The sequence below is a fragment of the Nycticebus coucang genome, chromosome 18 (genome assembly GCF_027406575.1).
Source record: "Nycticebus coucang isolate mNycCou1 chromosome 18, mNycCou1.pri, whole genome shotgun sequence".
In the NCBI taxonomy this organism is placed as follows: Eukaryota; Metazoa; Chordata; class Mammalia; order Primates; family Lorisidae; genus Nycticebus; species Nycticebus coucang.
Genome location: NC_069797.1, coordinates 53,442,227 through 53,468,607, shown reverse-complemented (window position 1 = coordinate 53,468,607; position 26,381 = coordinate 53,442,227). Strand labels below are relative to the sequence as shown.

Below are 26,381 nucleotides of genomic sequence, written 5' to 3'. Positions count from 1 at the left end.
ATAAGAGGCTAAAGGTAGGTCAGCAGGTTGTTTACACTTTTTTTTTTTTTTTTTTTTTTTTGTAGAGACAGAGTCTCACTTTATGGCCCTCGGTAGAGTGCTGTGGCCTCACACAGCTCACAGCAACCTCCAACTCCTGGGCTTAAGCCATTCTCTTGCCTCAGCTTCCCAAGTAGCTGGGACTACAGGCGCCCGCCACAACGCCCGGCTATTTTTTGGTTGCAGTTTGGCCGGGGCCGGGTTTGAACCCGCCACCCTCGGTATATGGGGCCGGCGCCTTACCGACTGAGCCACAGGCGCCGCCCTGTTTACACTTTTTTGATGACTAAAACAACTGTGTCAGTGAGGTCTGGTTTGGGGTACAACCTCTTAGATTATGGAAAAGACAAAACAAGAAGATGGATAAAGCCAGTCCTACCACAGCATGAAACCATGAGATTTGGATCAAAAAATAGCCAAAGCATTGACTCTCTGGAAGCAACTTGCAATGTTTTCTAGGCCAGGTCAGAAAGGGCCATCTTGTTCAGTCCACTCAGATAGACTCTGATACATTATTAACTATTTTAGAAAGAAGATATGAAAAAAATTTCCAGATTCCACATTCAATGGCACCAGAACAGGAAGAGCAATCTGGCAATACCTTTTGCTTCTTTTTTTTTTTTTCTTTTTGAGACACAGTCTCAAGCTGTGGCCCTGGGTAGAGTGCGTGGTGTCACAGCTCCTCCAACTCCTAGGCTTAAGTGAGTCTCTTGCCTCAGCCTCCCAATAAGCTCGGGCTACAGGCGCCTGCCACAACACCTGGCTATTTTTTGGTTGTAGTTGTTATTGTTGTTTGGTGGGCCAGGCTGGATTCGAACCCACCAGCTCTGGTGTATGTGGCTGGCGTCTTAGCCACTTGAGCTACAGGTGCGGAGCCTTTTGCTTATTTTCATAGCACTTTACTCTTGAGTTTTGAAATTACTATTAGCAGATTCTGATTTTCATCTCATTTGGTACTTTTATTGGGCCAAAATTTTAGCTGGTTGATGACCAACTCATATTTGGTCTTGAGAAACAGATTTCAAAAGGTAAGAACTGCAAATAACTCTGGTTTCCTTCTGTTTCTTTCATGTAATAGTCCACTCTAATGGCCAGCAATAAAGTGAGAAGGTATCTCACAATAGAATGCCGATTGGCAACCATTTTTCTGTCCTCCTGAAGGCAGAAGGTTGCTTATAAGCATAAGCAATCATTTGCTTTTAGGACCACAATAGTGTGGTCTGTCTCCTTTTGGCTTAGTTTGCCCACAATTTCAGAGTAAAACAAAAATTTGTTTTAAGATTTTCTTTAGGGGGGATTTAATATATCTGAGGGTGATTTGTGCTTCCAGGAATGCTTTTTATTTGACTTAACACACCCAAGCAAATGGACAGTAATTTTAATATAAACAGCACAGAGCAAGTTTTATTTTTGGTTACTTAGATATTACCTTTTCAGGACAAGGAAAGGAGATAAGCTCTCGTTATGTAAGACTCTTAGTGTTAGACTGTTAGGCTGATGGGTTGGAATTTAGCGAAAATCTGAGGTGTTGAAGAGTCACTCATTAAAATAACCCTGTTACTAACAGTCATGCTGTAAACCGAGCTCTTTATAGATTGAATAATCAATACTACAAGGCTGTGATAGATTTTCTAGGTAACAGAATAAAATAAAAGAAATTACATCTTACAGGGTCATTAACACTCAATAAGAATAAACTGAATTCCTATACCCTCTCTTTCTGACAAGATCTAGTTGGACATTAAAAATGTTAGCAATTCTGGCTTGGGGCCTGTAGCACAGTGGTTACGGCACCAGCCACATACACCAAGGCTGGCAGGTTTGAACCCAGCCCGGGCCAGCTAAAAACAACAATGACAACTGCAACAAAAAAAATAGCCGGGCGTTGTGGCGGGCGCCTGTAGTGCCAGCTACTTGGGAAGCTGAGGCAAGAGAATTGCTTAAGCCCAAGGGAGGTTGCTGTGAGCTCTGATGCCACAGCGCTCTACTGAGGGCAACGTAGCAAGACTGTCTCAAAATAAAAAAAGATGTTAGTGATTCCATCAGGGAAAAGCACAGGATTCAAAGAACAGGATCCTCAGATGTTGGAGAAAAGTAAAAAGGGAAAGGTCAACTTGCTTAAAAATTTTTTCCCTTCCAAAAAGCATGTTAACAACTGAGGAACACTCAGTGACATAAACTTGTGTAGCTTATCTATGACATAAGAATTCACGCTGTCCTAGCACTCCCTGCCTTTTAAATGCCTTCACTGGGGTTACCTGCCCTTCCCCCGACCTCTATACTTTATTGTTTTAAAACCAAATGATGACATTAGGATGTTACGTATTTGTCACCATTTCTATGGCCCCTTTAGAGAAAAGGCACTATATAAATTCAATAAATAAATAAGTAAACACAAATAATAAAAATTCCTGCCACAGATTTTGCAGGGAGAACTAAAAGCCCTCCTGTTTTGTAATCGCTAAGTCACCAATCATCATAACTGGTGGGAAGTATAAACTGCAGAAACATATTTAGAGCTCACTATACTTTAATAACACCCATTTTGGAGGCAAGAAGCATGAGGAACAAAAGGGTTTTTTGTTTTTTTAAAGAAAAAAGAGTACTTGAATTATAGCTGTTGTAACAGTTAGGAAATAAATCTGCTCTCACTTTCCAGATATAACCTTATAGACAGAGGTGGAAAGAGGAAATGAGATGAGGGAGGAGTCTGAAAATGAATTTTAGATTTTGTCGGAGACTGATGCTTCCTGAATGGAGTTTAATATAAAGTCAGCCACAGAAAGCTTACAGCGACTCCACACACACTGTCCACATGATGTCTGTACTGGTGATGGAAATTGGTTGATAAAGTATAAATAGGGAATATGGGTGGGTCAGAAGAGATATTCAGTGGAATTCTGCACAGCAAATAGGAAATAGTAGAAAATAGGTTTCAGAAAGGACTGAATCACATTTTTTTTCGAGACAGAGTCTCAAGTTGTTGCCTTGGGTAGAGTGCTGTGGCGTCATAGCTCACAGAAACCTCCAACTCGGGCTCAAGCGATCCTCTGGCCTCAGTTTTTCTATTTTTAGTAGAGACAGGGTCTTGCTCTTGCTCAGGCTGGTCTTGAACTCATGAACTTAAACAATCCACTCACCTCGGCCTCCCAGAATGCTAGGATTCCAGGTGTGAGCCACTGTGCCAGGCCTGAATCACATATGTTAATTATCATGTGGTACTTGAAGCTATGCCAACATCCTTGCCCCATACCCACCTCAGGTGCTTTTTCTTTCTCCTGCTGTGGCATATGACTTCTGATGCTACTTCTAGACTGTCTCTTCCCACCCCTGGGAGAAGAGGGAACCATATGAAGTTGGGTCCTACACATTTTAAGTATTCGCTTCCTATAGAGAATGAACTCAGGAAAGGGGATTTTGCTGGATGGATAAGGAAGAGAAAAAAAAAGCATAAGGAAATAAGAAGTGGGGAGAGGCGGCGCCTGTGGCTCAGTCGGTAAAGCGCTGGCCCCATATACCGAGGGTGGTGGGTTCAAACCCGGCCATGGCTGAATTGCAACCAAAAAAAAAAAAAAAAAAAAATAGCCGGGCGTTGTGGCGGGCGTCTGTAGTCCCAGCTACTCGGGAGACTGAGGCAAGAGAATCGCTTAGGTCCAGGAGTTGGAGGTTGCTGTGAGCTGTGTGATGCCACAGCACTCTACCCAGGGCCATAAAGTGAGACTCTGTCTCTACAAAAAAAAAAAAAGAAGTGGGGAGAATGGGAAAACATAAAGCTGGAGAAAGTGAGAAGGAGCAGGGAAGGAAAGAGGGAAAGGACTCCTAGGCTCAAGATTTTCATAGACTGTCTAAGAAAAAAATCATCTAGTATCCAAATCAGTCATGATTTGGGCTCTGCTGATGGAATGAACGTCCTTGAGGTGGCCCTTGCAACGCACAGCATTCCTTTACTGACAACAATGGAATAGGCCCTTAGTTCACTTAAGGAGGCTTCAGCAGGTCATCTGACCTTAGAAAGGATAGGCTCACTAACAGTCTGGAGCATGGTTAACAGTCTGGGATGAAGAAGATGTAATTCTGTATTCAGCAAACCTGTTACATATTCATTTCCAAATGTGCCTGGAATGAAACCAGGCCATCAGAAGTCAGCATCACCAAGTAATTCTATCCTTCACCCCATGTTCACTTTTCAGGTCTGACACATTTCCATTCCCCTCTGAACCTGCAATCTCTGGGCCTCTCAGAGAGGAGACATTTCCATTCTTTCTATTCTCAATCTTCCGATCTCTTAGGGATGAGGCAATTCTATTTTCACTGTACTGATTTAAGAAATACCGATAGGAAAAAAATAAATATCTGGTTTGGCTTCTATCCTCTCTAGGATAAATCTTAGCTGTTTTCGGAACATTAATTACAGTGAATGGGTAGCTGCTTTTAAAGTTAAGGTGTTTTTCCTACCCAATCAGTTTATTTGGGGCTTTTGAGGTCACACACTAGTACCCTCTTAATTATCAAATCTGGTAATTTTTGTAGTCTTGGAGAAAGGTGCTTTCTGTAGTTGGAAGCTGGATGTCCTACCCAGTGCCTGTGTATATATGAAGCACTTATACCTCCTTTTCTTCGAGTGCAACTCTCATCATCTTCTAGATCATGCTCTTCATCTGAGGGGATAAATGATCAGTATTAGCAATTAGTGGTCGACAGTCTCACATCCATTATACTGAGGGATCTCTTATCTCTAAGCTCATTATCCTCTCCTCTTCAAGGAAAGTTTAGTTACCATGTTCTTTAAAAAAAAAAAAAATCATCTCTTACCTTCAAATTGGCCCTCTTCTCCTTCCCCTCCCATTCATTCATCCATAAGATGTTAAGTGCTTACTACATACAAGATGCTGCATTAGCAACTTGGGACCAGCATAGATAAGACCATCAGGATTCCTGTCTTCATGGAGCTGCAAATCCACCAGATTAGTTAGGTTCCTATCACTAGGATTCTAATCCTTTTCTTCAAACACTATTTCTCCTCCCCTTCTGGAATTCTCTTTAAAATTTATTATCTTAGGGCCAGGCGTGGTAGCCCACACCCATAATCATAGCATTCTGGGAGGCTGAGGTGGGTGGATTGCTTGAACTCAGGAGTTCCAGACAAGCCTCAGCAAGAGAGAGAGCCCATCTCTACTAAAAATAGGAAAACTAGCTGGGCATTGTAGTGGGTGCCTGTAGTCCCAAATACTCAGGAAGCTGAGGCAGGAGGATCACTTGAGCCCAAGAGTTTGCAGTTGCAGTGAGCTATGATGACGCTATGGCACTCAACCCCAGGGCAACAGAGTGAGGCTGTCAAAAATATAAAAATAAAAATAGATAAATAAATAATTATCTTCATGCAGGCATTCTCTCTGGTTTTTCTTTCTTTAAAACAAATTTTTTTTTTTAGACAGGGTCTCTTTTTGCCTGAGTTAGAGTGCAGTGGTACCATCATAGTTCAGTGCAGCCTCAAACTCCTGGGCTCACACGATCCTCTTGCCAAAGCCTCCTGAGAAGCTGGCAGCATAGGCATATACTATCACACTTGGCTATTTTTTTCTTATTTTTTGTGGAGATGGGGTCTCAATATTGCTCAGGCTGGTCTCAAACTCCTGACCTTAAGTGATCCTCCTGTGTTGTCTTCCCAAAATCCTGGGATTACAGGTGTGAACCATCAACCCTGGCCCTTTCTGGTTTTAAGCACTCCAGAACTAGGATTGTAGGGGGTGTGTGTGTGTGTGATTTGAAGAGGGTGTTTAAACCCTCTGTGATGAATTAATCCTTAATGTATCCATCTTTGTTCAGCTGTAGCAGAAACTGGTCATGTACATAATTTTATGTTCCTAGTACTTGGGGCTTGTAGTTACCTTTTTACTGTTTTTATTCAGCCTGCCTTATTCATTAGAGTATAAGCTCCTGAGGGCAGTTGGAATGGTCTTTTAATTAATTGCTATAGATTCACAATGGGTTCCAAGTCAATGCCAGTCAAGTGTTTATATGCACAAAGTCACAATATGATTGGCCTAAGTTTCTTACCCTCATGAATCTGTTTCATCTCAGACTTCACACTATCTGAAAACAGGAATTGAATCTTTATAAAGCAAAGCATGTATACCAGAATCATATTTAGTTATTTTATACATAGGGAAAAATGAGCAAAAATATATTTGCTATTTTTTCACCACCACCACCATGCTTTTTCTCCCTTTCTCACTCACACACACGAATACACGCTCATGCAAGGTAGATAGGACATAATAGGCAATGTTTTTGAGGGCTAAATACTCAGCTTCTCCTCGTCACATTTCCTTTCCTTTTCTTTTTCTTTCTGGGTCTTATGGTACTTGCCTGTCTTGCTTCTCCATAGTTTTGCCACTAAATGGAACCTTTGAGGATATAGTCTGGGGACATTTCTTTTTTTCTTTCTTTAAATGTAAGGTTTATAGGTCAAAATGAATTCTGGCATGTCAGACTGGGAGAAGTAAACTCCAAGCTTATAGGTAAAAAGAAGAAGTATAAAAATATGTTAAAATGCTATATAACATTATAGAAGTAATTGATTTCACATAAACAGTGGCACCATTCCTTGCAAAAATAAAAATTATGATTAAAAAGTGACACCACTCCTTGCAAAAAAAAAAAAATTAAGATTTCTCCATTCTGGGTAAATAAATCACTGGTTACCAAGATTTTAAAATAAATAAATTTAATATATATATAGTCCTCAAGATACTATAGGAAAAAGAACACTCTGATTCAACATTTCTTTTCTCCATGTATGAGCTAGCAGCAGAGAATTTCCTGCTTACCACCTGTAGTGCTTCCCCGGCCCCACCACAAGGAATAAAGATGTGAGATAATGGAGAAGTGAAATCAAATATAGGAAATAGATCATGCTGAAATAAATCACATTAAACATCGTCTTTGCACATTGTCTTCTCATTACTTGCCCACTTCCTTCCTTCCTGTTAGGTTGCTTTTCCTTTTTGACATGGGACTAGTTTTGCAGGATTGAAATTATTAGAGAAGGAGTTTGTACCCCCTCAGTTATAGATAGCCAATAATTTGGACAGAGAGAGGCTCTTTTGCTGATATCAGACAACTCCATCACAAAGACCAAGAATTTGCTGTGCTTAGGAACTTTTGCAGAGAGGGTTTATTCTACCTCTGCTGTCTGTGTGCAGCTGTCTCTTCCTCCCAATTCTAATCAATGTAAATTGGGTCAGATCTCCGCTGTGAATTACAAATTGGATCCGAAGTTGGGGGGTCACTGTGCCTGCTACTCCACCTCCTTCCCATCACCATTAGATGGGAAGCTACACCAAAGATCTTTTCTAAATAAATCAGACTTTATTGTAAAACTCGGCCACTGACGAGACATAACCTCATTAGCATTGATTTTAAAATAAATTATTGAAAGTGGCTTGCCTGCTCTTTGCATTTGTAAAATAGGAGAATGTAAATGTATTTGCAATGATAACAATGAAAACTAAAACTTGATTCCTTTATCCTTTCAGGCAACAGCACTTAATCTGGTCATGATACAAAAATGGAAAAATAGAAATCTCAATTCCAGACAGATACGCTGATTTCCATTGCACCTTTGGAGTCACTTAGGAAGAACAAAAAACGCTGGCCATAGAGCTTATGTATCATTCACCACCATTACTAAACTCTCCAGTGATGGGTGTGAATGGGGAAGCACCACCCCCCACATCTGTTCTATCCTTCATGTGTGGCTGCAAGTGGGCCCAAGTTAAGAAGCCTCGCTATTGATGGGCTGAGTACTACACCTCTGGGGCCTTTAAAAGAACAAGAATGGGTCACTGACACATAGTGAAGGAAAGCACCTTCTACAGCTGGTTGTGGAAAGCACACGCCTTGGCCTCTCCCCAAGTTCAGAGGGCATAATACAAATACAGAGGCATATAATTTATCTCAGATCCCTCCATGAAACCAGACTGGTACCTTTCAAATTCCAAAGTCAAAACAGTTGATTATATGGCATCAGAATAAGTCTTCTTTCTCACAAAATGGGGGAAATAAATAGCTAAATTTCACATTCTTTCTTTCTTTTTTTTTTTTGCAGTTTTTGGCCGGGGCTGGGTTTGAACCCACCACCTCCAGCAAATTATGGGGCCGGTGCCCTACTCCTTGGAGCCACAGGCGCCGCCCAACACAGGCTTTAATTTCTAAGAGACTACTTGGAAAAATAATTTTTAGGCTAAAGAGCTTGTTGAACTTCTTTATAATGTTTATTAGACATTTTAGCATAACATCAACTGAAATACATCTTCATTTAAGAGAGAATTAAAATTTATGTGCTAGCTCAACTTTAAACAGTAATAGATTATAATGGTTCTTGCTCCTAACAGGGCATATGGGACCCCCAACCTTACATAGGTTTTAAACAAATTAGCCTCCAAAGATTACTGTCCACTTATTACATTAAATGCTCTACTTGATCCCCAAATATCTCATCTCAATTGGGAAAACAGTTGAAGAAGATTCTGTTAACTGTGTGAACATGTTAGAGAACCATGGGGCATCACAAATGAGCATCAGTATCCGGAGATTTAATTTCAATCAACATTCTTGGCACAATGTCAGGGACACTAATGAGAAGCTGAGAGGAATAGGACACTGAACCCACCTCAGAGGGACAACGAGGAGCCAGCTTCTCATGACACCTGGCTCTTTTCTGAAGTGCTGCTCTGACACTCCTCTGACATTGGCTAAATCAGTATCAGAAAGAATAATAGCTGAAGATGATTAGATTAGAAAGAGGAGCAATCACTTCCCCAAACAAAGCGAAGTGACAACAACTTTAAAAAGGCCAACTGTATCACTATGCAACCAGATGTCAAGGTGCTCTGGTGACAGATGGAACAGAAATACAGGTAGACCAGAAGTACAAAGGGAATGTGTGGAAAAGTGGACAGTAACTGCTCCCTGGCATGCACAGGTGTGTTATAAATCTATGGATGCTGTAGCACCTCATCAGACAACATGGAAAATACAAGCAAGATGATAAAGATGCATTTAATTCTCTGTTGTGTATTTGGTAATCTCAAAATATTTGTATCCCATCTCTGTGGTATGGTCTTGATATAGAAGATATTAAATTCAGTTTGTGATAATTACCATACTTGGGATGCACTGAGTTAATTTCACAAATAATAACTGAGCACCTACTAATTAGGGAGAAAGACCTCAATACAAATTACTGTAGTAAGGGCCAAAACAAAGTTTAATTTCAGTTGAGTATTCAGGAGAGTGCCACTGGAGACATATTTGAGTAGAATGTGTAGGATCTTTTTTCTTTTCTTTCTTTTTTTTTTTTGAGCCGAGTCTTGCTCTGTCATCCAGGCTGAGTGCAGTGACAGATCATAGCTCACTGCAACCTCAAACTCCTGGGTTCAAGCAGTCCTCTTGCTTCAACCTTCCAAGTAAGTAGGACTACAGCCATATGCCACTAGGCCTGGATAAATTTTTTTTTTTTTTTGAGATAGAGTCTTACTTTTTTTTTGGTTTTTGGCCGGGGCTGGGTTTGAACCCACCACCTCCGGCATATGGGACCGGCACCCTACTCCTTGAGCCACAGGCGCCACCCAGATAGAGTCTTACTTTGTCATCTTCAGTAGAGTGCTGTGGCATCATAGCTCACAGCAACCTCAAACTCTTGGGCACAAGAGATCCTCTTGCCTTAGCCTCCAAGTAGCTGGGACAATAGGCACCCGCCATAGCTCCTGGCTATTTTTAGAGACAGGGTCTTGCTCTTGCTCCGGCTGGTCTTGAATTCCTGAGCTCAGGCAATTTACCACCTTGGTCTCCCAGAGTGGTAGGATCATAGGCACGTGCCACTGTGCATGGCTCAGGCTTGGATAATTGTGGGACTTTGCTATGTTGCACAGATGGGACTTGGACTCCTGGCCTTAAGCAATCCTCCTGCCTTGGTCTTCCAAAATGCTGGGATTGCAGGTGTAGGATTTCACAGGCTGATACCAGGAGAGATATTCTAAGTAGAAAAAACAACATGGTTCTAGTTTTGGTGTTGGCCAAGCAGCACCATGTGGCTGGGGCTCAGTGTGCATAGGAGTGAGAGGAAGAAAAGGCAGGAAACTCCAAGGAAGCCTAATGATGACATTGATTTCCTTGATGCTTCTTTTTTCTTCTTAAGCTTTGTATTTTTGGTCTGCATTTCTTTTTTGTTTTATTTTATTTTATTTTTTTTTGAGACAGGGTGTCATTCTGTCACTCCAGCAGGAGTACGGTGGTCATAGCTCATAATAACCTCCAACTACTGGGCTTAAGCAATCCTCCTGGTTCAGCCTCCCTAGTAGCTGGGACTACAGGCACGTGCCACCATGCCTGGCTAATTTTTAAATTTTTTTGTAGAGATAGGATCTTGTTAAGTTGCTCAGGTTGGTCTTGAACTCCTAGTTTCAAGCAATCCTTCTACCACCTCGGTCTCCCAAAGTGCTGAGATTACAGGTGTGAGCCTCTTTTTTTTTTTTTTTGAGACAGAGTCTCACTTTGTCACCCTTGGTAGAGTGCTATAGCATCACAGCTCACAGCAACTCTTGGGCTTAAGCAATTCTCTAGCCTCAGCCTTCCAAGTAGCTGGGACTACTAGCTACTAAAAATAGCCCACCACACCTGGCTATCTTTTTGTTGCAGGTGTCATTGTTGTTTATCAGGCCCTGGCTGGGTTCAAACCTGCCAGCCCTGATGTACATGGCTGGTGCCCTAACCACTGAACTATGGGCACCGAGTCACCTTTTTCTTTTTTTAGACCCCTTACTATCATTATTGCCTCTTCCTGTGTGTCTGGAAAACTATACAGGGAGGAAAATAATTCCACAGAATGTTTGTTCCCATTTGACTCAAAAATTTAAAAACCTAATTATATGTTTTATTATAAACCAATCTGGTTTCTGGGTCTACTATAACACCCCAGGGCAATGTGGGCAGCACCAGATGTGTGCAGAAATTCCCAGGAAGGGCACTTCATCTCTCTTGTTTGCTTTTCTGAAATCTCTTTAGAGAAGACAGCCATGATTTCCTTGCCATTGCAGCTGCTACAAGGCCCCAGATGCAGTGCTTCAACGGTCTCAGGTGCCTTGCCGGGTTCTAGCCTTGAGGCCCCAGACAGAGAAATCTGATAAAGGTTGTCCTTTAATGGAATCTTGAACATGAAACTGGGCTTGTGCTGGCCTGTAAAATAACTTGGGCGGGCGGATGAGAGGGCTCAGAAAAGCCTCCCATTTTTACATATTGCTTTAGCATTGTTTTCCCTGGTAGTTCCCTATAGTTTAATCTACTGCAAATGACATCCTAAAAAATCAAGGCGCCCCCCCACCCCGCCCCATATGCTCAACACGGATGTTCAGAGTGCCACCAGATACTAAACTTGAGATTATATTTTATAGGACTAACATTTTTGTAGTCTGGCTGAAAATCTTGAGGGTGCTGCTGGTTTTCCCTCATGGGAAGAAGAGTGCTAGCCACATAGCAAATACTAGTAATCCTGTGATAAATGTGATGTAGTGAGTTTAATTTGATGACCTATACATTAGGAAAAACTACTTTTTTATCAACTTGGTATGTGTTACATATACTTTACTCTCTACAGGGAAGCTCATCTAAATTATACTCTGGAAGGGAAATCTCACATACATGGCTTTCCCCACAGGGACAGTGAGGGCTTGTGTGGGTCCTGTTCCAAAGAGGAGGATTAGCAGAACCATCAATATAAATATCCTCCACAAAGCACATTTACCTGTTACGGTGAAACAAATGTTGGAGGCCCAAGTCATTTGACTATTGATAGGTATGCAGTGTTAGCACAATCCAACGTTACTGTCGGCTGTCCCTACACCCAGCACCTGGCCTCGCAGTAAAAATGGGCCTGAACAGAAGGTGTGTTCCACATTCCATCTGGTCAGGATTTTCAATTTCACCTGCCTCGTATCCATAGCTGGAAATGTCCAACTGGACTGTCTTGGATGTGGTTGATGAAGGTGGGGGGCCTAAGCATCCCCCAACTCTTTAAGGAGGTAATGCTTCCTATTTAAACAACCAGATTAATAGTAGCCACCATTTACTGAGTGCTTACTGATGCTAGGGCTCTGTGCTAAGTGCTTTACACATATCAGTTCTACAGTCTTCACCACATCCCTCTAAGACAGCCACTATTGTTGTCCCCATTTTACAGGCAGGACAATCAGACAAAGAGAGGGCAAGTAACTTGCTCAAGGTCTCACATCTAGCAGGTGGCAGAGCAGATCCATCCTGATTTAGAGCCAGCACTTATCCCTGTGATACCGGGCTGTCTCTCACAAGCTGTTGCTTGGTAGGTTGTCTTGTGAGATGGTGGCAGAGGGGAGATAGTGTTAGGTCCCCTCACGTTTTCTCTCAGTTCCTCCAGACTGGCAGTGTGGTTCATGCACAACTCAAACAGCAATTTCAGAAGCAACAGCTGAGTGGAATGAACAGGAAGCAGGGTGATGGAGACTTGTGGCTGAAATAGTCATATCTTAATTAAATGCCAATATATCCTACCTCCAATGCTGTCTCTAAGAACTGTGATGGATAGAGGCTTTTGGGAAAGCCTCTGACTGGGTACAGAGTTGTCCTTTGGAAATCTATAGGCATGTTAATCTTCAGAATGAGACCCTGGCTTTCCCACTGTATGCCTTTCTCACTTCTGATCACCGTCATTGTGGGCAAGGGCTTCTTCAAAAAGTCACACCCGTCTTCATACACTTGGGTCTACTCCAACATATAAGCTAGTGGGACTTTTGGATGAAAGCCCTTGCAATGGCCAAGGGCAGGAGTGCAGGAGGCAGAAAAAAGATGGTCATTAAGAGGCCAGTCATACATTCATTGCCCCTACCTGGAGTAAGTTGATGTTCCAAATTCAACTTACTTTCTGAGGATTTCCCCCCTTTATTCTCCTTTGCTCTGTGTCTTTGGGCATCAGCCCCCTCCTCTCTGGCTCCTTTGAAAACCAAACAAGATGCATTAAAAGGCCCTTTCTTTTTGCCCCAGAAGGCCGGGTGGTTCAGTGAGGTTTTCTCAGAGCACTCTTCCACAGCTGTAACCCAAAGTGCAGAGTCACCCAGATATTTCCCCAAGCCTAGGAAGGAGTGAGCAGAATGTGAGCTCACTAGGAAGATTCTGGCCAAGTTGGGGAGTGCGTCCCCTTTTAGGGAGTGTTGTGAATTAGATCCATTTCTGCACCCTGCTGTTGCAATGGAGCAGACTGTGAAAGGGAAGATTCTCAGAGGAGCTGTGTTTTAATGTAGCAATTTGATTCAATTTTCCACTCTATAAAATTACCCATCACTGCTCGTTGCTTTCTAACAGACACCTTCACTCTTAATTTAACAATCCTATCGAATTCTGCCAGGGAAATTGGAAAAATTTATCACCTGTGAAATTTTATTTTCCTTTGGTTGTATCTGTTTTTGTAAAACTTCATTAACGACGATGACTTGCTGAGGAAATTATCATTTTTTTTTAACGTCAGACACAAGAAATGGCTCGACCTCAACCAAGATATCATTTGCATAATAAAACACAACAAAAAGGCTAGGGAAGTGGGGACTGGCAGAGGCTGGAAGTGCTAGGAGAAGAAGCAGGCTCTCCTTGGTGGGTGGGTGAAGTCCCCAGCAGGGAGGGTATGTGTGGTCAAAGTCCTGCTTCTTGGCTCAGGGAGCAAGGACATGGCCTCTTCCCCAGGAAAAAGATGAATGCAGTGTTGTGAGGGTTGGACCCTCTTCTTAGGAAGCTTGAAATGGCAAGTTGTTTACTAAATGTGCTTTTAGCAATCCTATCTTCAGAAGCTTGGGTGGTTAGATTCACCTTAGTTCCTAGGTTCATCTGGGATTGAGCTTTACATTGCTATAAATTTAGGCTTAACTTGAATTTCTCAGCAGAGCACTGAACTCCTGGCAAATTTCCACAGGAACGATCTTTCTGAATGGACTTGAAGATTCAGCGTTCCTGTGGTCTAACTACCTCACAATTAAAAGGCTCAGGCTTTGGTTTTTCATTGTCTGCCCCTACTGTGCTCTGCACTGTTCACCAGCTGCTGTTATCCCCACTAGAAGTAGCTATGTGGGAGCAGTGATGACTATACAGTTTTGGAGATGCTGGTTATCATGGCTTTGGAAAAAAAGAAATATAGAGAGTAGACCTGCTGTAATACTGATGAAATATGGTAAACTTATTTTTAAGGGAAGTGATTTGACTCATGGTGTATCTGAACAAGGTCATAATGATTTGGGCTCTATCAAGGTTTTACTGGATTACTAACAAGGTTTGTCAGCATTTATATACTTCAGATTTTTGAAATCCTTAATTGTGAGGCAACTTTCCATTCTCACAATTACACAGTAAAGAAGTTGAAATGAGAGAGTTTTGATCACTCACCCTGAAATTCACAATAAACCGATGAAAACCAAAATGAGTATTCTCAACTCTTTAAGACTGTTGACACACGTAATAAGTTAACTTCACATGGATATATATTTTTTTCTTTTTGCAGTTTTTTTTTTTTTTTTGGCTGGGGCTGGGTTTGAACCCACCACCTCCAGCATATGGGGCCAGCACCCTACCCCGTTGAGCCACAGGTGCTGCCCATATTTTTTTTTTTTTTTTTTTTTTGAGACAGAGCCTCAAGCTGTTGCCTTGGGTAGAGTGCCGTGGATCATAGCTCACAGCAACCTCAAACGCCTGGGCTCAAGTGAGTCTCCTGTCTCTGCCTCCCAAGTAGCTGGGACTATAGGCGCCTGCCACAACGCCCGGCTATTTTTTGGTTGCAGCCTTCATTGTTGTTTGGCGGCCCAGGCTGGATTTGAACCCACCAGCTCAGGTGCATGTGGTTGGCACCTTAGCTGCTTGAGCCACAGGCGCCGAGCCTCACATGGATATATTTATTTATTTATTTTTTTTAATTTGGCCGGGGCTGGGTTTGAACCCACCACCTCCGGCATATGGGACCGGCGCCCTACCCGCTGAGCCACAGGCGCCACCCCACATGGATATATTTTAAGACAGTCCCTGATCAGATTTTTTTTGGAGACAGAGTCCCACTATCTCACCCTCTGTAGAGTGCTGTGGCATCACAGCTCACAGCAACCTCCAACTCTTTGGGCTTAAGTGATTCTCCTGCCTCAGCCTCCCAAGTAGCTAGATCTACAGGCATCTGCCACAATGCCTGGCTATTTTTTGGCTGTAGTTGTCATTGCTGTTTGGCAGACCCAGAGTGGGCTCAAACCCACCACCTCTGTTGTATGTGGCTGGCGCCTTAGCCACTTGAGCCACAGGGACTAAGTCCAGATTTTTTTTTAATTTGAGACAGCATCTCACTTTGTCACCCTGGGTAAAGTGATGTACAATCTCAAACTCTTGGGCTCAAGCAATCCTCTTATCTCAACCTCCCAAGAAGCTGAGACTACAGGTGCCCCCACAATGCCCAGCTACTTTTTAGAGATGGGGGTCTCACTCTTGCTTAAGCTGGTCTCAAATTTTTGAGCTCAAATAATACACCTGCCTCGGCCTCCCAGAGTGCTAGGATTACAGGGTGAGCCACTGCACCCGGCTTCCTGATCAAATTCTTCTTGTTCCCAGAGCAAGGCAGAACCTTTATACTGGATAAACTATCCATATTCTCTCTTTCAGAGGATGAAGGCTTCAAAGTTAAATTCTTCCATGAGGTCTAGAGTTTCAGAACCTAGTGGAAGATAATTTCTCACCTGGTAAGACTTCATAAATTTCTTCTTCTTTGTCCTCTGGAGGCTCTATTATCCCCATGCTCCCAGGCAAGACAATGGGTCTGCACTGGGAGCCAGAATTTGCAGAGTCAAAACCATCAATATCATCATACGTCTCTTCTTCTTCTGCTGTTTCTTCTTTTTCTTCTTCTACCTCCTCCTCCTCCTCCTCTTCATATGGAATGGTTAAGGAACTCAGATCTGCCAGGGCAAAGATGAGAATGAATAAAGATGTGGAGAAAAAGAAAAGAATAAGGCAGAGAAGGAAAGTGGGAAAAGGAGGAGGGGTGAATGAAAATAAAACATGTCAAAAGAAAATGAAACACTAGGTTAAGTGCTGTTATTTCTAATGTGGGCCTTGGTGGCAGGAAATCTACTGAAAAGGCCAGAGTAGCACTGCATCGGGTGCTAAATCATCAACATAAATCCTTCCTTGCAATAAAACTTGATCAGGATGAAGCAGGCCTGAAAAGTATGGGTGTGCATGAGACGAAAGGAAGAAAACAGGCTAGAAAAGGAAAAGCCAGCATGCTATGCAGTGTTCATCAAGTAGAAAACTGGAAAGATGGGTAAAGGCCTGCAGGTCTCCAAGGTACACAGAGCCGTGGGAACTATGGTGGTTTCTGTAGGATGTGAGCTGTCGGAACCCCATCTGCCCAATAATCTCACTGAAGAATTTCAGACAAGTTTGTTTTCAGAGAGAAAAATGGGCAAAAGTGGAAGAGGAAAAGATGTGGGGTATGAAAAAATATAACAGTAATACAGGGACAAATGGAATGGCTGATCAATGCAGTTACCATGTCTTTTTGCAACTGTATAGTCTGGCTGACCTTAAAGTGGGTCACCGCATAGAGGATGTTGAACCATTATAGCACTGAGGAGCACCAGAGCAGGGGAGGGAGATTGGATTTTTATTTTAATGGGGAACTGGGAAGGTTCATTCTCTGATGTGTAGTAGAGAGTGTTCTCTGAAACCTTGCTGAGGGGCCTCTGCAGGATGGGCAAGTGCAGTCAGCATACTCTGGGGGAGGAAAGGATGGAGAGACATCCAACGTTCATTTCAAAACACAATAAAACTGTTTGGCTTGATTAGGCTTTTAATAAAGATTCTGCAACAATTTTCATCTGAATTCTGGGGCCACCACATATGAAGAAAGGATCAAAGGCACATTTGTGGCTTAAACCATATGTTATTATTTTGTTCGTTTTAAAATAAAATAGAATGAATAATTTCTTCAATGTGGGATTCTGAAAGTACCACAGGGTACAGCTCAATAAAGCTGCTTTGAGTTTTATTGAGGTTTACACACTTAGGGGTATATTACACGCATAAATCCAAGGCACCTAGATAAGAGTGTACCCTGTAGTCTCGCCATCAATGTTCATGTTTGCCTAGTTCCAGTCTATTATATGTGACGCTGTTGGTACATGCAATAGTTTGTTTTTGTGATAGCAAAGGCACAAATGAACAAAACAGGCAATTCTTGTAACTAAAGCTCTGGTGCTTCCTTCTTTTTATCCACAATAAAATCTTATAGCAGAATAAAAATCTGAGATGAAAAGACTTTACGTGGTGCTTCTTAGGTCTTGGGCCATGTATAGAGTTGATGTTTCTGCCTTTCTGTAGAGGCAGGGTCCTGCCATGATATGGTATATTAGGGTTATTTGATGCCAAGTGACACACTCAAGGTTGTCTACTTCTGCTTGCTGGGCCACTATTCCTGCTTTGTCTGCAGGCTGGCCAGCAGAGGGTACTCTAAGAGCAGTCATTTAATATCTGCAGGCAGGACTGTTCCCACCCCAAAGCATGGAGTATTTTATTGTAGCTTGAAAAATAGCAATTTGTTTTTAATGTCTAATGTCCCTAAAGGCTACCTAGATTAGTTTAGATTTCTACTTCTTCCTAAGTCTACTTTCTTCCCAAGGCTAAAACAAGAAGATTTTGAACTTTAGTTTTGCAACTAGATGACTTTAAGTTGGATATCATGAATTTCCTTTCCAGAATATAAGGGGTTAGGAGACACTGAATTGGGCTGAGCTGATTTTTAGAACCTTCTTTTCTAGTGATAATGAATATTACAGACTTGCCTGTAGGTAGGTGGATAAGCTATGATATCAGAGGTTATCCCCAGGTTGATGACATCTTTACCTTCTAATACATATGTGATTACTATTTTTATAATATGGGGGATATGGTAGGGAAGGCAGAGGTGAGAAAGGGCAGAAAAAATACATACTGAATTCTGTAGATTACATTTATGTAACATAACTTCAACTGCAATCTACTCAAGTATTTTTTCTGCAAACATGACACTTACCCTTTAACAAGAAACTTATTTGATCCACCCAGTCTCTGGCCTCAGCTGGACTAGTAGCTGTAAACTAGAGAAAAATTAGTGAATTAATTTATCACCTTCACTGAAATTTCAATGAATCATGATAGGGAGATCCAAGGCAAGGAAGCTCTTGGTTTCACAGTCAAGTTTAAAGCTCAAGATTCTCTGCCCGCTTAACATTTATAAAAAAGATAAAAAAGTTCAGTCAAATGGATTTTTTCCTTCAGCAATTTTGCATGCCCAGAGATGACAGCCCCTTGAATCTAGACATTTATATCCATGTGCATTCTTTCATTTGATTATCTATTCCTTTATCAGGCATTTATTTAAGGAAAGTTTATAAGGGATCCAAAGAAAGAAAAAGAAAGAAAGCAAACCACTATACAGACATGAAATGGGAACCTTACAATGAGGTGCATTTGATAACAACTGGATGTTGAGAGGAGACAGGGAGCACTTACTGCTGCCGAGAGTAGGCTGGGAGGTTTGCCGAAGTAATTCTGTTTTGGTTGGATTTTAGAAAAGAGTTGGTGGAAACTGGTACAGGGAGTTGGACATTTCAGGTAGGGAGAACCATGTGCAAAATAACAGGAATGAGAACATGATGTATGGGGAAGCGAGACAGATCATCTTGCCTGGAAAACAACAGCACATAAAGCTGGAGAGCTGAGAGTTAGAACAGAATTGATAAAAGGGCTCTGAGTACCAAGAGTTCAGGATTAAAATGTAGGCAATAGGAAGCCACCATCAATTCTAGCAAAGGGAGTGGGGGAATTCTTTCAATAGCAGTGAGTCAGAAGGGCTGGAATAGGGAAATTGGGAGACAGAAGACCAACTGGAAGGCTGTTTAACTATCATAGTCCTCTGGGTAAAGTGATAGGGACTTAACTCTTGTGATGGCTGTGGAAATAAGAAGGGAAAGATCCAAAGAAGACTTTAGAGGAAGAATCACAGACCATGATAATGATTTGGATTCAATGGGCTTTCCCCCCAAAGTAAATACAATACATTCTGATTCACAAAACAAGTCAGTCATGCATCAGCCCTTCATAATTATTTTAAAAATTTTAAATGAATCAACTTGAAATAATGGCTCTTAAAAATATTTTAATTATGTGATCATTAGGATAAGATAAAGATATATGCCATTTAAAGAAGCTAGATTCATGCATGGTACTTATTAACATACCTTGTTATTATTGGTTTCTTAAAAACAAATTTCTATGAAAACATTTCTAGGGATATTGGTTTAGACTTTTCTCTGGATGTGGTACTATCATAATTTAATAATAAAAATAAATAGGAACATATTTAGCGTATACATCTGTATTATATGTTTATAAAGAACTCCATGGAAAAGTTTTAGTTTAAGTTTAAAAATTGCATAATGAAGACCTAAGCTCTTTTATGAAAATAAGGGTTAAGGTATGGTAGATATATGAAAAGATGAATGTGGAGAAAAATTTGAAGAGTCAAAGGGTTAATTTCAATATTAGCATGGCTTTTCTCTCTTTTATAACCAATTTCAGGTGGTTAATTTCAATATTAGCATGGCTTTTCTCTTTTTTATAAGTCAGCTAACATTTTTCAAAATTGCTTTAGCAAAACTGTGATAAGATAAAAATTACCAACAAGCAGGAAACAATATATATACACACAAAAACATATATTTTTGGTGAAAATCTTACCCTGACCAGGTCCTCTAGTCCCTCAGTTATTATTGTTACTACTCAGTAACCACTTACTGCCAACATCTTAGAAAGCAGAGCATATTTCTGGAAGTTTATTTTGGATAGCAAGACGAACGTAAGAAAATGAAATTTTTTTACTCTACAGTTAGATTTTCCTTTTTCTGGAATTTGTAGAAGGACGTGAAGATAATCAGTTGAAAAATAAAGAGAATTAGAGCTAAAAAAAGTAGAGATGAATGAGGAAGGGAATTGGATTGTGTGCTACAACAGACAGGAATCTCATCTATGAAGTAAGATTAAGAAGGGGAGGGATGATGAGATGGGAGCTAAGCAAAGGCAGTATCTGGAATGAGAGCGGCAACAGAGACAAGGGGTGGGGGACATAGCAAAGATGAGGACGTGTCAAGAAAGAGGGTCTTAGTTGGTAGGAAATTAGCAGGTAACAGAGAATGGCTGGAACCTACCATAGCAACCATGGCTCACATGCAATATGGAAGGAAACCACAACACCAAGGAGGATCACCATCTCCTCAGTTAGTCCTACCTCATAGCTGCGCCTATCCTGGGCGGTCAGTTCAAAGCAGAATTCTTTCTTGGAATCTCTTCGCAGGTGGGGGGCCATCCGTACACTGTAGCCCTTAATGAGGAAGGTCCCTTTGGGCTGCTTGCCTGCAAGACCGGAAAACCTCCCTGTATCCCTGGAGAGATACAACTGCCAAGGGAAGGCATCTTCTCTGGCATGTAAAATAAAAGCACAGCAACAGCTGTTACGTCCCTGAGGAACCACAATAGTCAAGGAAAGGTTATTAGGGAAGCTTAAGAAGAGGCTACTGCAACAGCGAGGCAGATATCACTGCCAAGCTAGGGAAATGCAACATGAAAGGTTATTTTGCCAAAAGAGTACAACAGAGACAGAGAATTTATTAGAATGTTAAGAGATCTATAATAACAGAAAGAAGGAATTATTACAGCAGGGAGAGTGTGGCTGTAAACGTGAGGCTCTTGAAGGCTATTACAGAGCCGAAACATTATTATCAGGGCCAGCAGAGCCCCTATTTGAGGGGAGGGACAGCAGCAAGGGCGGCATAAGGGAGGTGGGGAGAATTATAAGGTCCTGGAATTGCCTCCCATGCCCAGTAGCATTTGGGCTAAACTGTTCTCCCTGTCCCCTGCTGGTCAGGTGGGAATTTATGCTAGAGGGAGAATAATTATAACTCAGTATTTTATCCCCCTTCCAAGAGGTCAAACTGGGAAATAGCGGAGTATTGTCGAGTATTATTAGATAATGATGCAAGCGATAAAAGGAAAATGGCTTTCTAGGTAAAGGGAAGGAGAGACTATTCTGCCTGTCACTCCTTTTTTAAAAATAAAATATTTGGAAATAGGAAAAGAGGAGGTGGTTTTCAAGGATTTTGTGCCCTCCTTGTGTGGTTCGGAGAGTAACAGGAGCTACAACGCCTGGGGGGATGCTTTGTGGCCTACATGCAAAATGAATTGCTTAATAAATACTTTTTGATGAGGATGATGATGATAAGGATGGCAGTGGGATGGTAAGATTAAAAAAAAAAAAGAAAAGAAAAGAAGAAAAAGGACTCTGTCCTCACCTGGTTGAGCTACAATAAACACACAACCACTGTACTCACTAGGAAAACGTCCTGGGCATAATAAGAAATAACTGGTGAGGAGGGAGCCATGCAACAGTGCTTTTTGACATGAGAATCTTTTTTGTTAAAGCATCTCTCCTTGTTCTAACTGGCCACTAAAATGTTTTGTTGTTTCTTTGGTCACCAGATTTTATTTCACCCTGATGGCAAAATGGTCAATAAAAGTCTCCGCGTTTCTTGCTATTGTGCTCCCTTCCTCTCTCTTCGTGAGTGTAAAGGATTCTGAGTGAACAGACGTGAGTCCTGGTTTTAGATCTAGCTATGCCAACCGCATATTTAAATGCAAAGAAAATGATGAGCATTTTGACAATGACACAGATGTCAAAATAGTTTGAAGGCTTAAAATAAGAAAAAAACACCTGGCTGGCTTGTATGCTTTGATCCAGAGGACAAATTGTGGTTGCTGGATTTGAGAGTGGGGTTGGGGTTGGAAGCACACAGGGGACGTGTTGCTAAGTTTTTGAACTATGCTGCTACCATTCCCAAGCAGGGCTTCACACTTTGCCCCTAGATAGGAGAGATTCTGAGGACTCTGAGATGGTGAATGGAAGATGAAGGTCTGTGATAACTGCTGTGGACAGAGAGGGAAGGTGAGGCACTGCCATGAAGGCCAAAGGGCAAATCTTTTTTTTTTTTTTATTTCAAATTAATGTGAGGGTACAATGGAGTTGAAATACATTCTCCTCAATAAAGTATCACAAGAATGGAAAAGCAAATATCCAATGTACTCCATACTAATATGAAGCCAGTAGACTGATCAAAGTTTATGCCCGTATAGAAGAAAAACTCATTTCAATGCAAGTTGCGGGGAAGGGGAATGAGGGAGGAGGAGAAGGGAGGTGGGGTTTGGGGTGCTCCCACTGCATGGGCACAGTGTAGGAGTGTCCGGCACACCTTTTGGGTGCAGTGCATAGCTGCAAGAGGGACTCTTCCTAACGAATCAAATGTTGCGATTTGGTTGTTTGTGCCCTCACATTAACATGAAATAAAAAAAGATGAAACAATAAAAAAAAATAACAAACTAATTCAAGATTCAAAAATAATGATATGAGGGTACGAATGATTAGGTTACAGCGTTTGCGTTTGTTAGGTAAGGCGCCTATTGTGGTAGTGTCCTGCCCTCAGGAGGTGGGCCCTTATATTGTGTCCATCAGGTGGGAGCACATGGATTCTCCTCCCTCCTCCCCTCCAAGAGCAGATCTTAAGGACCACAAGTCACTTAGCAAAGCTGCCGTTCTTTCTGCTCCCTTAATGCCAAAGGAGCAAGAAGTCCAAAGGTGATTGGGTGGGTGTCTGATTATTCCCTATATATACTGGACATACAGGCTTTGGGAGAGGACTAAGTTTAGGAAAGGAAGAAGGAGAAACAGAAAATAATTGAAAGGAAAAAGAAGAGTTTGCTCAATCTGTATCACCTGCCTCTGTATTAAGGTGGCAAAGAATGAGGAAAGCCCACACAAGAATTGATGTTTTACTTACTTTGTCTCTCTCTTGCTACTTAGGATTACTCCTGGGGTAGTCCACCTCTGCAGAAGGGTATCCGTTTTTTGAAAGTTTATATTAATCTACGATAATAATTTTTAGCTTGCACTTATTTGTAGATGTCTCCAATTGTGCTTCTTCTTCTTCTTTTTTTTTTTTTTTTTTTGAGACAGAGTCTCAGTATGTCACCCTTGGTAGAGTGCCGTGGTGTCACAGCTCACAGCAACTTCCAACTCTTGAGTTTAAGCAATTCTCTTGCCTCAGCTTCCCAAGTAGCTGGGAAGCTTCCCACAACGCCCGGCTATTTTTTGTTGCATTTGTCATTGCTGTTTAGCTGGCCCGGACTGAGTTCGAACCCACCAGCCTTTGTGTATGTGGCTGGTGCCCTACCCACTGAGCTACAGGCGCCGCCTCAGAATTAATATTTTTTCAATATTTTAGCTATGTTATTAATGCACAGAAAGAGGTGGAAGTTTTCTTCTTTTTTTTTTTTTTTTGCCGGGGCTGGGTTTGAACCCGCCACCTCTGGCATATGGGACCGGCGCCCTACTCCTTGAGCCACAGGCGCTGCCCCGAGGTGGAAGTTTTCTTTAAAGTGCCAAAACATTCATGTTTGACAATGTTGTGTGATTAGTTGTAAAAAATAACTCTCTGATATGTTGACTGTATCTTCATGTTTACAAGGGGAAATGATTCCTAAATTGGCTTTTGTGTTTTTGGTGGCAGGCAAGGTCTTATTTCCCCAAGCCTGTTTCTTTCCTAAGCGTGTCCCTTCATGGGTGTTAGTTAAGGACTGCTATCTTGAGATTTAAGTACTTGAGAATTTACGAAGTGCTTGCATCCAGGAGTGAGATGCTGCTGTGTAAATGAGGAACACTTACTCTTCTCATTAGCATAATAGTAGAAGAGGCCTCTGCTGACAACACACCATCGCTTCTGCCACTCTGATCCAAAGAAACTATGATCTAAACAAAACAGCAGTAGGGGACATAAATTCAGGTAACTACAATCACTGAAGAGTCCGTAAAATCCAACAACACATAGTCCAGTGTGTTATTGTTTTATTTCCCAGGTTAATGGACTGTAAAACCCTCCCTTTCACTCCCACAGGTTATCCCATATTGACTCAGGGTCTGGTGGACTAGCTCAGTTAAAGGCCCAAGTTCTAAACAGGGTTGCCTGCTCTGTGCCTTCATGGCTGTATTTTTATCTAGCATCCTGTACTTTTAAAATTCCCCATGATATCTTTATGTGTTACCTTCGATAAACCAAAATGATTCTTTGGGCCACGGGTGTAAGAAAGGCTTTTTTTTGTCTTAAGCCAATTTGCAGGCTGAGACTCCAACCCATTAGTACCTATTCTAATTGAATGAGTTAAAGGTCAAGAGTTGGGCTTGTCTGAAATTTGAACGTAGGCTGTTTGACACATGATATAAATACTACACTCCTGGCAAAACAGTTTTACTCCTGATGGAGACACACTGAGAGACAAGGACAAGAATATCATCCATTTATTTATTTAACAAATTATATTATGAGTCTCTTGTGTACCAGGCACTGGGGACACTGTGCTGAGCAAGGCAGAATAGATCCTATCCCAGTGAAGCTCAGGCTGCTAAAGATTTGAGCCATTCTTTCTTCAGCTAACACACAAACACCAGCCTTCTTTTTCTTTCCTTGCTTTGCTTTTGCTTACTAGTATTGGGTAGGAAGAAAGCTTCTGATATGACGGCCCTCTTTTTCCTCATTTCTATTCCTTTCCTGGAATGTTCTGTGATCTGTGGGTCTGATTACCTTTGCTTTTCTTCTCCAAGTATCCCTGTTTGATGATGTTATCAAGCTCTTGAGCTCCTCTTATGATGTCTTCTGTTTCTAAAAGGAACAACAGCAGAATGCTTTGTTGAAACTTAACAACATTTGTATTCATTTCAGCCACTTTAGACGATCTACATTAATGATGGAGGTACGGAAGGGCAACTGCTTAAACACAGTACAAAATAAAATAATATCTATATGATTGGGGAAAAAAATAAATTTTCTTTCTTCCTAAATTATATGCAATGCTAAAGTCATGAAGAATTATCTAAGCATATATTAGTTTATAGCAAGTGGAGGTAGTCTAAGTATGTACTGACTGGCATGTAAAGGACTCCAGGGAATTAAGAATTTGGATATAAGTTCCAAATTGGATATTCCACATTGAGATAATCAAAAGTCAAATGAATAGCTACTAGTACAGACAAGCTTTAATGAGTGACAGTCTCCACCATAAACACAGTCACCTCAGAGGGAGCCATAAACACACACTAAATTTTTTTTTTAAACACACAGAAAGCTACCTTTGTGAACATAAATTTTATTAAGTTTACACCAAGAGGAGTTATATAAGCTGAACTTGGCAATAACTGCCAGATTCTGTTTTTTTTTTTTTTCAAAGTATAGGAAGAGTCTTTGTACAGACCTTAACGAAGAGAAGATCCTGGAACTGACATTAGCCACTAATTGTATGTTTCTAACATTCTTTTGTTGTTGTTGTTGTTTCTAACATTCTTAGCTTTCAATTAGCCTCATTAGGTACAAATTTATTGAGAAGCAAGATCCTAATCCATCTTCCTCCACTGGGGTTTATCCTTACTTTACAGAGGGGAAGGGCAAAGAATAGAGATAAGGAAGAAAAAGTTTACTCCTCAAAAAATAAAATGAAAAAAGAATGAAAAACAAAACCTCTTGGTTCTAGTTGGGCAAAATGAAGAGCCAGCAGAATCTTAATATTTACTCTTTTTTGTCCCTAAACTCAAATCTCTTTTGATTGTCTTTACAAATTTACAAAGCAACCAAATACAGTAAGGCACACAACCACATCTGAATTGATTGGGCCACTTACACAGTATCTTAAAACTTTGGGGTGAAGTAATTTTTTCTTCTTTCTTTCTTTGTTTTTTTTTTTTTTTTTTTTGAGACAGAGTCTCACTCTGTCTCCCTGGGTGGAGTGCCGTGGTGTCATCAGAGCTCACAGTAACCTCAGTCAAACTCCTGAGCTCAAGGGGTCCTCCAGGCTCAGCCTCCAAAGCAGCTAGGACTACCGGTGTCTGCCACCACACCTGACTAGTTTTTTTCTTTTCTTTCTTTCTTTCTTTCTTTTTTTTTTTTTTAGTAGAGATAGGATCTCTTCTTGCTCAGGCTGGTCTCAAACTCCTGAGCTCAAGCAATCCACCCACCTTGGCGTCCCAGATTGCTGGGATTACAGGCGTGAGCCACCACCTGGCCTGAAGTAATTTTTTTCAAATGATTACTCTTTGAACATTTTCTACAATAACATTTACTTAGTAGTGACTAGGAGCTGGCATTTAGCTCAGTGCTTGACCT

The 26,381-nt window shown here is 41.3% G+C and overlaps 1 protein-coding gene across 2 annotated transcripts in view; it reads right to left on the bottom strand.

Moving 5' to 3' along the window:
* Positions 1-26,381, bottom strand: part of SKAP1 (src kinase associated phosphoprotein 1) — a 312,394-nt gene that overhangs the window by 33,902 nt on the left and 252,111 nt on the right. For both annotated transcript variants that reach the window (XM_053570461.1, XM_053570462.1), the window contains exons 5-10: positions 24,810-24,887; positions 23,897-23,980; positions 20,414-20,538; positions 18,161-18,224; positions 15,825-16,043; positions 4,647-4,697 (exon numbers count right to left, since the gene is read on the bottom strand). In XM_053570461.1, coding sequence (XP_053426436.1) covers positions 4,647-4,697; positions 15,825-16,043; positions 18,161-18,224; positions 20,414-20,538; positions 23,897-23,980; positions 24,810-24,887 — 621 coding nt within the window. The remainder of the gene's footprint in view (positions 1-4,646; positions 4,698-15,824; positions 16,044-18,160; positions 18,225-20,413; positions 20,539-23,896; positions 23,981-24,809; positions 24,888-26,381) is intronic.